Below are 14,771 nucleotides of genomic sequence, written 5' to 3' on the forward strand. Positions count from 1 at the left end.
GGTGGTTTAGGCAAGTGCGGGGAGAGTAAGAGAGAGAGAGAGAGAGAGAGAGAGAGAGGGAGAGAAGTGGGAGATAGGAAGGATTAGTTTGTTTGATTTGGGGGCGTTAATAAGAGAGTACGCCGACTCGAACCCTTCTCTTTTAGCAGGCTGAACCGTCTCTGCCGGTGACGCCGTCTCGCATGGTTAACCAATATGGCAAGGAGGAATTTTGTTTCCGTCTTTGAACCATGGTTGCAAGAAATTCGGTGTTCGGGCTAGAAAAGTTTTTGGCATGGTGCGCAAGGGGGTGACGTTGTTGTCAGCTTCTTTTTGCCCATGGTAAAATGAAGTCTTTGTTTTGTTTTTGGCCACCTTTCCCCATCTGCCTTGCGCCAAAACTACCCCCCTACATGATAAGTTGTCGGCCGCTTGCGACACGAGTATAATCCTCGGTGTGTGCGGACGTGAATCATGCTGCCCGATCTCACTGAACTTGGGAATCCTTCCGGGGGTGGGTGTGTGTGTGTGTGTCGCTCTCCCTCTCTGTAGCTTTGGTGATGCAGCGGATCCTCACCCGTCAAGCTACCCCGACGGGATTGATCGAAAGAGACAAAGGCAGAGAGAAAGACGTGCATTTTGCGTGTCAGGTCAATACATGTTCCTTGCGTGTGGATGTGCTCCCTCAAGTCAACACCTGTCCGGGGTAGTGCGAGGTGTGATGGGCCACATTTTATCCAACCAAGTCTGGACCCTCGAGCACTGACTTGTGTGTGTGAACAGTCTCATGTTCGCCCCAGCTTCACTATTCTTCTTTCTTTTTTGCATGTGCTCGACACGTGGTGGCGAGCAAAACAAAACACCCAGCGAATGTAAGGTACGGCATGGAGAATGAACTTGTTCAAAAAGCTGACTCGATGATTCAAAATCAGAGGGATCCCTGAGGTTTTGGCATAGTACGAAAGACCAACTTGCTTGAAGTGCAGTAGCGTTTAGACTTTCCGCAGGAAGCTGTTGTGACACACACGCTGCCAATTCGTCGTCAAAGGGTTCTTTTGTATGGTGGACAGCTGCGTCATGTCACACGCCTTTTCTCGCCAGAGTGCAGTGGCATCAAGCTGTTTCGCTAGGTTTAGCTAGGCTGATGGACTGCCACTAGGTCACCGGCGGCAGCTTTCTCTCGTTTTCTTTTTTCACGTGAGATTAGCACTAGCCGTCGGATAGCCCCTTTGGAACCCAAGCGGTCTTCCCTACCCCCCTTTCCCCACACTGAACATGGCGGTTTGGGTCGGATCAGATGCAGAATCGGATTCTGGGGCAGGCTTGGTGTTTCTTAATCAGATGAAAGGTATACTATTCTCTCATCGCCGCCAGAAACGGTCAGCTGGCTAATCATGGTTTCTTAACCCCAGGTATTTGCCGAGAATAGCCCATGATCAACTGTAGTAACCTCAAAGGCCTTGCTTGCAACCATGGACCCTTCGCCTTCGGATCGCCATAAGCCACAAAGTCAGGGGAAAAAGTTGTTTCCGAATGCAGGTAATATGGAAGGTAATACGAGCTGGTCTGTACGTTAGGGCAGGGTGGGCTCGTCGACCTTGATGTTTTTTTTTTTTTACCAGTCAATGGGTTGCTACAAGGAAGGCCGTGCAAGATTAGCAGAGCGAAACATTGATGAGGAGAACCGGTTCACGTACAACTTATGTCCGCAGTAAAACTCCAAGGGGGGTGGGTGTGTGTCTGTTTGAGAAACAGCTAATACCCGGTTGGATGGCATGTCCAACTTGGGCTAAATAGCAGAAATGCATGTCATGAATAGAGCAACAAAAAATAGAAAAAAGAAAAGAATTGTTTTAACAGAGAAATTTGAGTAATGTTCAAGTACTTTAAATTCCTCCAGGCGGAAACATCGAACGAAGAAAGCAAAGAACTCAAAGGGCACTGGCTGGGGCCGCCGTCCGATGTCCGCCGATCCGACTAAGGGATGACACGGACGAGGACCGTGGCCGACCCGGGGGCGTGTCTACCACGTACAACTCGAAGTAAGCTACCGTGTACATCGTCAGGTCGGCGCAAAGTATCGGGTTGCCTCCTCGCTGGTGCGTGCACGGAGGGTTATTCCGGTAGAAATTCTAGAAGTCTGTCAACCGGCACCCCTTGTTCGTACGAGCATAGAGAGTCAGCATCGTCTTGAGCAAGTCTCTTTAGGCAATAGGCTCTCAGCCTTAAGAGAGCGAGCTCTCTTCGTGACTAACAAATATAGATTCATCAAACCAATCACGAACAAAATCTCTTCCACCGGCATAGTCGTGAGTACCAACTTGGGAACCGATATGGCACATTTACTGAGGCACACGGTGGCTCTCATTTGTAAACAGGTAACAATAGCAGCAGGCCATGGTTATTCCTGTGAATTCAGGTGACGAGTGGTTTCGTCTCGACACTGTCCATCATCCAATATTTAGATGCACAAGGTTTGAAGCTTGTTCTCATTTTTTCCGTTGTGCTCAGCAGATGGAGGGAAAAGCCCATACACTGTTGAGACCGTGCGTCAATTTTATGGTAGTGAGCACAAGCCAACCCCAACAGCTCACATGCCCCGAGCGTACTGTACCGGCCGGCTCTGGGTTCGGTACTCCTCCCCGGCACATCTCAAAACAGCTAACCGACAGCCGGAGGGAGCTCTTGGTCTTCTAGTCTCGACTGTTCCTGATGTGTCGGCCGAACAGTTGTAAGTTTTGGGAGTAGCAACTGATGTGGGACGATGTCACGAGCCGATCGTAGTCAGAGATCACAGATCGAGACCACGGGGGTTTTGTTGTTTGTTACTTGCTGAGGTCAGCAGTATTGAACATGAGGAATTCTGCTCCGAGAAAAAGTCGGTGAACTTGAGACGCGAAGACAAGGTTTCTTGGTCTTGTCTTAGGTAGAGTTCCGATTTATCACGACGGGTGGGTTAAGGTAGGTGACCAGGAACTTGTCTCGCGGCTGGCACACAAAGAAAGAGGTGTGGAGATCATGACGGCACGAGGAACTCGGTTCTTTCCGTCTTTTGCATGAGACATAATTATACCCTAACCCCCGCGAGATACTCCGACCAACACCTGAGGCACAGTATCCAGGCTTGCCAGGTATGCTGGAGCTTGAGCTGGAGTTGGAGTGGAGGTACCTCGGCCACAATAATTCGGTCAATAACAGAAACAATATCGGCTTGCGTTCAGCCAAGCCAATTCTGGCTTAAAGTGTCCACTGCATGAGGTCACAAAATACCATTTTAACTCCATACGTTGATACTTTCAAGTAACCATTCTGCTTCTTCTCCTCGGAATGTCGAGAATACCTAGGCTTGCAAGGCTTGCTAGGTAGGTAGGTATCCGTATCTACCAAGGTATTCCCTCCGTGCAAGCCTGGCAGTTACCCGCTCCATCAGAGGGCACCATAAAAATTCAAAGCGGGGTGGGCCGGACCGGAACGGAACTCATCACCAAAACCACAAGCAATCCGGATGTCCTGGCCAGCATTGGAGATATCAATTCCGAGTAGTGATTCCCGGCCATCAGCTCCATCCGCTACGTTCGCAGATGACAAGGCGATTATTGCCCACACCCTCTCCATGCCTTGCATAAATTCAGTGCCTTGTAAGTGGGGGGGTTGATGGCTAGGTCTTTGTTGTCTATCCGCGCTGCCCGCAGTTGCGGTGGGTTGGATGTCACGATGTGACATGGGTCTAGTTCTTGGCCTTACAGCAAGCCAACAGAAAGCAGAGAGGGTGAAAAACATTAAGCGGAAGAAAAGGACCCTGCCTGGTCAGGCAAAAAAATTCACTCACTTGGCAAAAAGTCACTATTACTTCCGCGGGCAGATATATTGACTGATATCCATCACGCAAACAACACGCCCCCTCCCATCATATCCTCCGGAAAGAAACTTGTCTCGCAGAAAGCGGAGCGGTGTACGAAAATGGGGGACAGGGGCGGGACCCTTGATGACGCAAATTTGAGAACACCTCCGGTCCAATTATAGCGCAATATCATGAGAAACAACAGACTTTACTCCGGTACAAGCAAGGACAAAATCTTTTTTATGCATACCGGTAAACCATGTAGGATGCGAATAACTGCATTATCGATGTTGTCTCTACCGCCTCTACTTCCTGCGACCTGCTGCTACTGCTACTGCTGCTTTTTATGCTTTTTCCTGCACCCGCACCTGATGGTGGGATTCGCTGGCCGAACAGGGGTCCGACAGGCGCAGCTGACGCGCACGCGCCCCAAGACGCGACCCGACCAACCAACCCCGCCTCGCGCCTGGCTTGCAGTCATGTTATTTATGTCTCTTCCGCCTTGACCGCTTTTCGGGGACGCGGGGTGGGGGTGCGATAGATATGCGTCACTTTTTTTTTTTTTTTTTTTTTTTTTTTTTTTTTTTTTTTTTTTTTTTTTTTTTTTTCTATCTCTGGGGCATACGGAGTACCCCTCCGGGGTTGGCAAGCAAGAGTCAGTGAGGCCTTTTTTCTTTCCTTTTTTTTTTTTTTTTATGTTGCAATCTTTTTTTTTCTTTGCTACAAGTCCATTTATTTTTCTTTGGCGAGCCCAATGTAAAACAATTGATCTGGGTCCCAAGTGGGAATGACCCCAAAAAGAAACCAAGGGCGAGAGTGGGCTGAAGATGTCATAGTACAACCCAGCTGAGTTACTTGGCAAGGCACATTGTAGCTGCCCGAACAAGCAACTGTTGTTGCTGTACTTAGGGTCCAAGGCTTACCCACCAGGCGATTTTGAAATCTCGCACCGGAGATCGGTTAATGTGGCTGTGGCAAACTTGCGCCCCATGTGCTTACTATTGTACAGGTGAGGCTCGTGAGCGAAAGGGATTTGGCTCCGCTTCCAGCTCCGCCTCGACCATTTAGAAGTACTTTGTAATCTACTGCGAAAAGGCTAGGCCAATTCCGCCTCAGTGCTGGGCCTACTACCTAGCAGGAGAGCCCAAATTCCTTGCAAGGCATTGTATAGCAGTAAGCTATGTACGTAATAATATAACGGACCGACCCTCATACAGTACATATTATGTGATTTCCACTGAGGAACCACCCCCTATAGCCTCCAGCCCACAGTGCAAGTATCAGATATCTAGTGGGATTTGCTACCTGATTATCGCCAACGCCAGTCACGGAGCACTGCCGTACCGGCAAGACGGCTTATACGGACCAAGCTTCGAGGAAGGCTGACTAAGAATTGAGGGATTGACAAGGTCGATCGACAGTCTAGAAGCCCAATTCCGCCCTGCCTCGTTCCGAGAGAAGCGCCGTCGCGAAAAGACTACTGCACGGTGCGTACGCGGCCGTTACAGGTCCATTGACCATCAAACAGAGGGAGTCAAAAAAGATATCTAATCCATTCGGGATATACCCACCGACTCATCCACCTCGCGAGTAATACGACCGTCCGTGGCAACGGTCGGCCAATTTGCTTGCTTTGCATTAGGCAGGTAGCTTGGCTAGGTAGGCAGGTAGTAGTAACTATGTACTCCGTAGAATTCGCCCCTGTATCTCGGTTTTTTGTCTTGTGATTTTTCAACGGCAAAATTATCCTCCGTCAGCAGACTCGAGCGATTGTCTACCCGGTATTCTATCCCATATTCTCTACTCGAGGTATTGCCGCCTTTCCTAGTCAATTGGTAATAAGAACCAAAGACAACAAACTGGTCTAGAACTCTTTCTGTTTTGGAAAGACAAAGCCTGCCCCCCGCTTTGGAACAAGGTATGTCTAGGCCATTGCATGTGAGCAAATGATAGCCGACGCCTTAGTAGGTAAGGCGAGTAGTAACCTTGTTGTAAATAGATGTCGAACCAGTCAGACGGAAGGGGGGGAAAGACACATTGGATGAGCCGCCTCGTCCAAAATTTCTCACACCCCCCTTTTTATTGAATAGTTGGAAATGATGGTACAAGGAAGCTCGTGACAAGCGTATTCTGGATTCACAGTGAATGAATAAAAAAAATACCGTAAACCTCCTGCCAGGACTTTGACCACAACAGGTCCATCGTTTGAGGCCTGCAGGCGTGCATGCACATATCTATATGCACACTACGACCGGTAAAGGTGAAATATGCAAACCGTCACCAGCACGCCCGGATGTATGCAGCAAAATACAGGCAAATTAAAACATTAACAAAATCAATCGCAATGACAATAAAATCAAATAAAGGCAGACCCCGGCCCCAGCTGTCACAGCTGAAGCTCGTCGACGAGTCGTTGAAATCCCGTGAGCTTTCAATGTGCAATTTTCACATGTGAAATTTGGATCTACTCTCTTTCTTGGCCACTGGTCTTGTTTTCGGAAATTTTTGCAGATTGACTGTTCAGCACATCCCTTCTTTCTCGCGGGGTTTATTGCAAGCTAGCTCTTTTTTTTTTTTTTCTCTCTCTCTTCTATGTTTTCTTTTTGCATAACATGTACCCCTGCCCAGGGGTGTAAAAAAAGAAGAAGAAATGAAAAAGAAGAAAAAAAGAAAAAAAGAGCAACGTTTCTGGCTAAATCGTCAAGAACTGTCCTTACATGACCCGCGTTGTGCATTCAGAGTTCGCTCTTTTGTTGTGATTTGCATGTGTTTGGTTCCATTTTGGGAATCGTTGCAAAACAAATTTACAAGTCGCATAGCATAGTACATCTTAGAGTCCGTCTCGTCCAAGAATTTGTGTATCTAGGCGCGTCTATCACAAAGTATTTTCACAAATGGATCATCATGTGTAGTTGAGACTTGCTGCGTTTTTATTGAAAGCAGGCCTCCACGACCATGGCAGGTGATTAATCCCGGCCTTTTTTGACTACCGCCAACTAACTGCCTTTCCACCCCAACACGAAACGCGGTGACGTTCCCCGTTTCTGCCAAACACCTTTCACGTACCGTCACGACTCGACGTCTGTGTGGGAATGGTATTATACAGGACAAACCCCCGAAGAAACAAGAAAAAAAAAAGGTATAACATTGTGGCTGACGGACAAGAACATAACGTGGAGCCTGGTATCATAAAAGGTAATGAAGAGAAAGAAAAAATTAAATCAAACGACAGCGCCATTCCGTGCATTGCTCGTTGAGAGGCATGATTAGTATAATGTGAAAAAAATGGAGGTGTTCCCACTCCTTTTGTTGGGCAGTGTTGCCAGCATTGTTGTACCTGTGTAACAGCCCGCTTGTTGGGGGAAATCGATGTGAACCCCTCATCCCAAAACCAATGATTTTGGGTTGCCTGCCCACCAGCGATCGGGCCGAAAAGCCACTATCGCTGGAGGCGCTGCTGATTCCACAGCAAAATAAAGCAAAAACATAAAAACGCCGATGGCTGATGCGATTCAGAGCGTGTCGCTTTGTGCAAGTATGAATGCTTCGTGTCATGTTGTTATTACAAGACAGACGGTAATCTGTTCCAAAAAAAAATTCCCAGTGTTTTGCATGCCCGGGTTTATGATGTGCAAATGCTGCTATGATTATGTGTTTTGATGGTGGTGGCGCCGGTAGTTGTTTTGAATTACCAGCCCTTGACATGGTAGCCGCCAAAAGCCTCGCGGGCAAAGTATTGATCCCAGCTGCTAGCGTTGCCGTCGTTTTCTTTCTTGACAACAGCTCGCTCGGGATACTGCTTGAGGTTTGCAACGTTGTGCGAAGTGTGTCTCCGCTTGAGCACAGCATTTACGGTGGAAGACTTCTGGGAGCGTTCCCAGACGAGGTCGCGACGAAGAGATTCTGTGAGCTCGGTCGAAAGCATATTACGCCTGGTAGTACGTGGTGAGAGGGCAGCTTGTTGGTTGTTGACATGGATAGGGGCGACAATCGGCTGCGCAGCTGATCGTGGGATCTCGTTGATGGGCTTTAGTTGCGCGGCGCGGGATCCCCGCTTCATCATCAATGGGCTGTCGTCTGAGTCGTTGGGTGAGGCGACAAAGGAGGGTCCCTGCCGAGGCATCCGACCTTGGTGAATGGCGGATGCGGACTGAGAAGCTCCGTTGCCAAGTTTTGATTGCCGGTCATTGCGTTCAAGCATCAAGGTGATAAGTGAGCGTCTCGAGGTCAAGTTGACCTTGGAATCCACTCGCTTGAATAGAGTCTTGTCATCCATGCTCGATTTGCCGCTCTCTTCGTTGGAGTCCTCCCATTCTGAGTCATCATCATCATCGTCGATCGCACTCTCGTCCACGTCCGAGTATTCATGATCCATCATGACCGGAGGGAAAGTCCTAGTCACGACTTGTCTGCTGAAAGAGGCTTGCTTCTTCTGAGGTGACAGGAGACCTGACCTGGCGGAGTGCATGGCGCTCTTGAGTGATTCGCCCTCCTCCGAAGAGCCGCCAACCTGGAACATCTTCCTCTTGATCTGGGGCACCGGCTGACGGGGAAGATCAGGGCTGTGTCCACGTTCGCTGTGAGAATCGTCACAGGAAGAAGAGCCGCCCAGAGCAAACTTAGCCTGGGGCTTCTTGGATTGCACAAGTTTGGCTTGGGGAGATGAAGTCGGCTCGGGGATTGTGTCGATAGGTGCTGGCCTTGGTTGGCTGGTGACATTGTGGAACATGGGGATGTGAGATGTTGAGAAGCCTCGGATGACGGGGTGTGATGGTGGCGAGTCTCGAGTGACAGGTGATGACTGCTGAGACGAACCGACAGACTGTGTGGGTGAGGCCCTGTAGGCATCCGAATCGCTTGTGGACCCGGTACGCCCGATGGCCAGGGTGGCGGGCCGAGGCTTCTCTGTTGAAGCCTCTTCGACCTGCTTCTCTACGGGCTTCGATGATGACATGACTGGTGAGGGTAAAGGTGAGGGTAGAGTCAAGTCGTCCTTGGTCTGGATGATCGAGGTAACCATCTTCTCGAACTCATCGGAAGAAATGTTGCATCGGCTCCTGCTGCTGGAGCAGGAGTCCTGTCTGCATATCCTAGGACGGTCGCTGTCAGTTGGTGAGGCTGCTGTGCAGTCGACGGCCTCCTCATCTGCAATAGAGTCGACGCTAGCAGATAGTTGTGGCATGTCTTCGGAAGACTGTTGGATCTTCCTCTCGATCTCCCTTGGAAGGGAACCAGTCGGGAATGATGCAGTAGTAGCTTCGGCTCCGGCGCAGAAGGTCTGGTGGTTCCAAACTCTCCAGGCAATGTTTTCTAACCTCCTGCCCTTGGCAACCGAGTCTCCACACCTTGTGAATACTATTTGGTGCAATGTTAGTATGGGATATTCATCATCTTAGTCTTCTCGACCAAGAAAACCAAGAGACTACTAAGCTTACCTGTCCAAAATTTGACCAAGTTCTCCACGTCACCTGTGTCGAGGCCGTGGATGGCTTCGGGGTCGACCTTAAGGACGTCCTGTAACATACAGGGCATGGTCGTCGGCGTTTTTCGCTCGAATTGTCGAGCGTGTGTTAAGTCTGTGGCGCTATAAATCGTGACGGCTGTTCGCGACACGACCGCGAAAGTCGACTGGCTGAGAGTTGATGTCGTGAGATAAAGTGATGCTTGCGGTTTGTTCCCTCGCAAGATTGTGGGCGGCGCCGGTAGTGCAGTACAATGCCACTCGAATTCGTGCTCCGCTTAGTGAGTTGAGTTGAGTAGGTGGATAACAGTGCTCAGGAAGTGAGGCTGACTTCAGGATTATACAAGGCTCCGTCGGTCCGCTGTAGATACTGACTGAAGCAGGTGTCGGCGTCGGGTTGTTAACAAATCAAGTGCTGGTCGAAGATCCAGTGCGATTCGAATAGTAAATAGAACTGCCAATGTTAACGTGGTAGCAACTTTGGCGTTCGTGGTGGTGTTGTTGTTATCATACGCAGAAGACTCAAGAAGGCAGGATTGTGGGGAGTGCGAATCAAGCAGTAATTATTTAAAAGACATCAATGGGTGAGCGATGGACCAAGCCCCCAAGAGCGTGGGGAATGGATGATGCATGGAGGGGGGGGTGTGCAGTGTCATGGAAGGGAGCGAACGGACTCGCGGTGAGGTAGCCTTGGAAGCGCATCCACTCGCGAGGGGGTCATGGGCGTGTGAAATTTGTACCCTAGGTACCTCGGTACGTACCTTTTTTTTTCTTTCCTGCACGCCCCTGGCTTACCCGACCCATCAAAATCCATCCCTGGTGGCGTTCCGTCAACCCTAGCTTACTTACCTACCCAAACACTCATAACCCACATCCACATTTGGCACACCCAGGCGCTCATCCGCCTCCCTCCTTCGCTCGCCTGCAAGCTGCCGAGTGACTTCCCGAAGCAACAGGGGCACGCAACTCAAAGAAGTAGCGCACCCCATGAGTATTGTTACTCGGTACTCATTACCCCGTTTTCTGCTACGGGAGTACTCTGCAGCCAGCTGGGTAGATGCACGCACTTACTTGCCTACACCGCCTGTAATTCTTCTTCCCCCAGGTGATTGATATGGAACTTTACGAGGGTGGCCTCTGACCTTAATTTTCTGTTTGTGCGCTGGTTCCTATTTTGTGTCTGATCCGATGATGGATGCGCTGTTCAAACTCGTTCATGTGCTCTCTCCCTCCCACCTTTCTTTGCTCCCCCCGCCATAGAAAAGATCCGATCATTCTCTCAATTGCCCACCAAACCCACCCGTGAAGTTACGAAAAGACCGAACCAGACTGAGCATGCTTGAAGGGGTCAGATTGTACGCTGTAATTTCAAGAGCGTGGGATGGGGGCTTGTTCCGCAGGGGACGACGGTGCCCAACTGTCTCTCTCTCCCTCTTCTCTCTTGTGAAGCCAAGGCTTCTTCCAACCTAGACCGGCTCGGGGAGGAGTCTAGGCTAATCCCAACCCGGTAATATCCCCAATTATGGGGCGCCGGCTCCTGGGCTCTGGCATCCGGACTTGGTAGGTAGGGGGTCTCTTTCTCGGCTCTGGTCACATGAGAGCGCCAACGTGGTTGTTGCCTACTTCCTCTTTGGACAAACTGCTACTAGAATAGGCTTGGTCAGGTTTTTGTCTTCCGCATCAGGTAGTAAAGTCTTTTTCGGATGAACGTTTAGAGCGGCTAATTTTCATTCCACATCCACATTTTCCAATTCCCACAGCCAGCGCTCCAGCCACACACAGGCACTCATCCAGGCCCAAGTACCGCGCTGCGGCACTGAGAGTCTGCAGTACCAAGAAGAGTCTGCAGTACCAAGAAGAGTCTGCACTCAGGTTGCGGGCCACGCGGGCTGGACGAAACGGTCACGAGTTGAAGCCTCGTCAGTCAACGATCAGTCGAGGCCCAGTCCGTCGTCTAGGTCGGGCGCGTCTAGGCGCTGGCCACAACAAATTCCACCTTTGATTCCTATCAATCAATGGTCCAGCCTCGAATCTCCCCATCAGCTTGTCCTTGTGAGTATGTATGCAGCAAATCAACAATCATCGGTGCTGAAAAGGGCAGTGGAAAGGGAGTGACTGTGATCGCTGGTGACGCCATTGTTTCCTGTCCAACACGGCCCCTCGGTCCCGTTTGAACTGGAACTTTACCTGGGGAGCCAAAGACTTGTCGCCACGAACGCCGCGTCGCTTGAGTGTGCTTTTACTGTAAAGATGGGGGGGTTCTTTTTTTTTTTTTTTCTCACTGCGATAACTACCTACTTCGTACCATTGGTAAGGTGGATTGTTCAGCCAAAGTGGACAGGAATGCCTGGCGAAATGCCAGCCATTCCCCGGCTTGAACTGGTCACATGGCTTGAAATTATTGTTCTTTGACGAGCAGAATCTCCATTCTCCATTCCCGAAAAAAAAGAAAAAAAAAGCTCTGTCAAGCAATGGAGCTGCGGAATCGGAGAGATGTCACCAACAAAAGACAAGAAAAAAAATATCAACAGACGTCACTCGGTAATGTTGGCGTACCGCTTGCAAGTTTTTGGCTACATTGGTTCCGTCAAGATCTACCTCGTTGCTCGTGATTCAATCGCACTCTTTTGGTGGTTGTCCTACGCCCTCGCTTGGGGGCACTGGGCTTCTAGGTTGCAAATGCCGACGTGCTGCACGCACTCGTGCTTGTCATTCAACGGATCCCCGTGTCGCGCTCGGCTGTGCTACCATTTGCCGCTGCCAAATTAACACAAGGCACAATGCAGCTGACAGTGCTGCGCCAGCATTACTGTACCTGCCTCGACTGTCTCCCCACACAAAACGAAATCTCTGCGGACTTCACGCCGAAGCATAACTTGACCAGGTTGTTGGAGGTCTGGTGATCTTTCAATTTTCATCCGTCTGGAATAGGCAATCTTGTCGCTTAGAGTGACGTTACGGGAAATATGATGGCGATGGGTCTGGAAAAAGAACTATTGCCACTACCGCCGCCTGAAATTACCTCTTTGGTTGGACTTGGACGTAAAGAGTCCATCCGTAATTCTACAGGTGGCGCATGAAGCGAAAAGAGCCAAGAAATAACAGACAAGAAGTAAACACCAAATAAAACGATGTATTAAACCTGCGTGTTTTAAGGGCGTGTTGCGACCTGTCATTTAAAAATATAAAAAAAAAAAAAAAAGATATGATAATGCCTTGGGATATACTGAACCCGGTTGCTAGTCCTGCGAGCAAACAAGCCGCGGATGGCTGTCGCATCCTTGCAAATATATACGGAGTATACGGATAAGAAAATGTGAGAGTTTCTACCCCGTAGCATTGGCTTGAAATAGCTGTCATCTGCGGCGGTGTTTGTTTGATCATGGACTCCAGAACCTAGGGGTGTGTGTGACCAGTCATTTCGTTGCCAGCGCTGAAGTAAGTTTTTTTTAACTGATTGGCTTCCAACTTGCTTTCCATATAGAAAAAAAAAAACACTGTTTACCTCGTGGATTATAGGTAGTGCAAAACTGTTTACAGGTATGTTAGAAACAAGAAGCGCGGGTGAAAAAAAAAAAAAAAAAAAAAAAAAAAAAAAAAAAAAAAAAGAAAGTGGCGCTGAGCAGCAGGCATAATATCGGTGACGTTGTAAAGCAGCTTCTATACGCGCATTACAGTCTATCGCGGTGCAATGTCGGTGTTCTTTTGCGTGCAGGAGCTCAGTTGTTGAGTTGCTTATTTAAGTCGCAAGGGGTAATGAACATATATTCGCAGCCCATTGGTCCAAGCTACTCAAGCCCTGATATGATTTGTCCCAGAAACCGGGCCAGCGATTCTGGGGGATTTACTTGGTAAGGCGGACTGGATCTTTGTTGTCTTGCTTCCCATTCATTCCCCCTTGACCCCAGCCCCCGCGTTTTTAGGTGAGGATTTTCCGATGCTAATTCACGATTTTGGAGCACCAATATTCTCTATTTATCTGAGAGAACCTGATGGCTTCAACTGTCAGGATCAAATGTCTCAAGACATCGGTGAATCTAATGTTTAGTCTTGGATCAAATTCGGAATATGAAGGCCAGTAATGTCACCAACCTAAGGCAAACGCTCGGTGATGCGATGCACTTCCTTCTGTAAAAGGATGCAAACAAGCAAGCAAAACAAACAGCAAACAAGCAAATGTCAGTCAAGCTGCAGCGACACTAAGCGGCCAAGCATATCAGGTGCGCTACACCTGACCAAAAGGAGCATGGCACTGACCGTAACTTATACACCTACACCAATAGGAACACGTTCCAGAAAGGAAGGAAGGCATGGAGAGCAGGCGACCGTGCGCTCGCGCATAGCTTTTGGGCCACACCTCAATACCTCACACTCCCTTTTTAATTCTCTGTCTCATTCTATGTGTCTCTTTGTATTTTTTTTATGCTTTTTGCGTCTGTGTACATCACATACTGCATGTACGTAGTAGTAGCTCCGTACTCATTAGACGCGGACCCCCACGAAGGTCGCAAGCAAGACTGATATGATACAACCACGAACTCCTTTTAGTTGTTGACCAAGGGAAAATCAGGAATTGCGACGCCCCCAGAATACAATGTGTTACGTTATTTCCGGTCAATGAGATTTGAACTATCTTAGTCGATGGCTAAAATTGAGTGACGGTCCGTTCTCAAGAAACTCGTGTCTTATAAAACGAACCGTGGATTAATTACATGTCTAGCGCCCCTGCTTCTAGGTCTAAGAATCATGCATCCAAACTGCATGGGGAAATACGAATAATTAAAGTACAAATCGGTCCAACGTTATATCTATCAGGTGTGTGGAGAAGGCGCACAACCCAGCTGCGGCTGCAAGTTCTCCATTGCGTCACTCATTTGTTTTTACTTGTAATGACTGGCGGCAGCGACTTGCTAAAATAAAAACCAGACGAACAGAAGAAAATGCACAGGGGCTGGCTGACTGCCGCAGACTCAATACAGTAATCACAGTTCTGTACCGGATATCAGGAGTACATGGTGCATTTCACCTTTGGCCCTGCAAAGTTTATGCACACCTAGTCCTGACCGGCTTTCGACAGGGCAGGCCACTAATGGTAAGTTGGATTTTTTTTTTCCCCAGGGCGGCAGAAGCAATGCACCGGATGCCTAGGGGTTGGTTCCCCGGATTCGATGGTGCAAATCAAATGAGCTTTGACCGCCTCTCCTTACCTCTCCATCTCTCTTGGTTTCTTCTTCGCTTGAAACAACAGTTGTGCGCCACATTTTGCAGAGAGCGATGCAGTCATCGTCGAAACCCCCCCCCCCCAAAAAAAAAAACAAAACAAAAAATGAACTGGCACCTGGTTTTTCTGTTCTAGCCTAGCCGCTGATGCTCTGCGCTTGGGGTGATTTGCCGATGCGAAGGGCGGACGCCCCGAGTTCACGATCGTAATCTTGCCTCCCAGGGCCGGACTTTCTTTTTCTTTTGCTCTTCCTTGCTCTGTGCTTCTGT

At 49.1% G+C, this 14,771-nt stretch overlaps 3 protein-coding genes across 3 annotated transcripts; 2 read left to right on the forward strand and 1 right to left on the reverse strand.

The window, feature by feature from the left end:
- Positions 1–6,725: 6,725 nt before the first annotated feature.
- Positions 6,726–9,790, reverse strand: PgNI_05653 (uncharacterized protein). The gene is made up of 2 exons (XM_031125684.1): positions 9,256–9,790; positions 6,726–9,175 (listed from the first exon to the last, which is right to left on the reverse strand). Exons 1-2 carry the CDS (start codon positions 9,350–9,352, stop codon positions 7,509–7,511), a joined length of 1,764 nt encoding a protein of 587 aa, XP_030982031.1. The 5' UTR covers positions 9,353–9,790; the 3' UTR covers positions 6,726–7,508.
- A 1,683-nt stretch (positions 9,791–11,473) lies between these two features.
- Positions 11,474–11,659, forward strand: PgNI_05654 (uncharacterized protein; the record flags this gene model as incomplete). Its single annotated transcript, XM_031125685.1, has 2 exons — positions 11,474–11,503; positions 11,564–11,659. Coding segments are annotated over 2 exons (126 nt in total), but the record flags the coding sequence as incomplete, so codon positions are not given.
- Positions 11,660–13,439: 1,780 nt separating this feature from the next.
- PgNI_05655 (uncharacterized protein) lies at positions 13,440–13,770 on the forward strand. Its single transcript, XM_031125686.1, has 2 exons — positions 13,440–13,459; positions 13,565–13,770. Coding segments are annotated over exons 1-2 (102 nt in total). The 5' UTR covers positions 13,440–13,457; the 3' UTR covers positions 13,665–13,770.
- The last annotated feature ends 1,001 nt before the right edge of the window (positions 13,771–14,771 follow it).

Source organism: Pyricularia grisea, chromosome I, assembly GCF_004355905.1.
Source record: "Pyricularia grisea strain NI907 chromosome I, whole genome shotgun sequence".
Classification (NCBI taxonomy): domain Eukaryota; kingdom Fungi; phylum Ascomycota; class Sordariomycetes; order Magnaporthales; family Pyriculariaceae; genus Pyricularia; species Pyricularia grisea.

Bases quoted from the DNA above. Each gene is read 5' to 3' on its own strand.
- PgNI_05653 (XM_031125684.1), bottom strand. From the start codon at position 9,352: ATGCCCTGTATGTTACAGGACGTCCTTAAGGTCGACCCCGAAGCCATC. The intron at 9,176-9,255 runs GTAAGCTTAGTA...TGCACCAAATAG, and splicing joins CTTGGTCAAATTTTGGACAG to TATTCACAAGGTGTGGAGAC.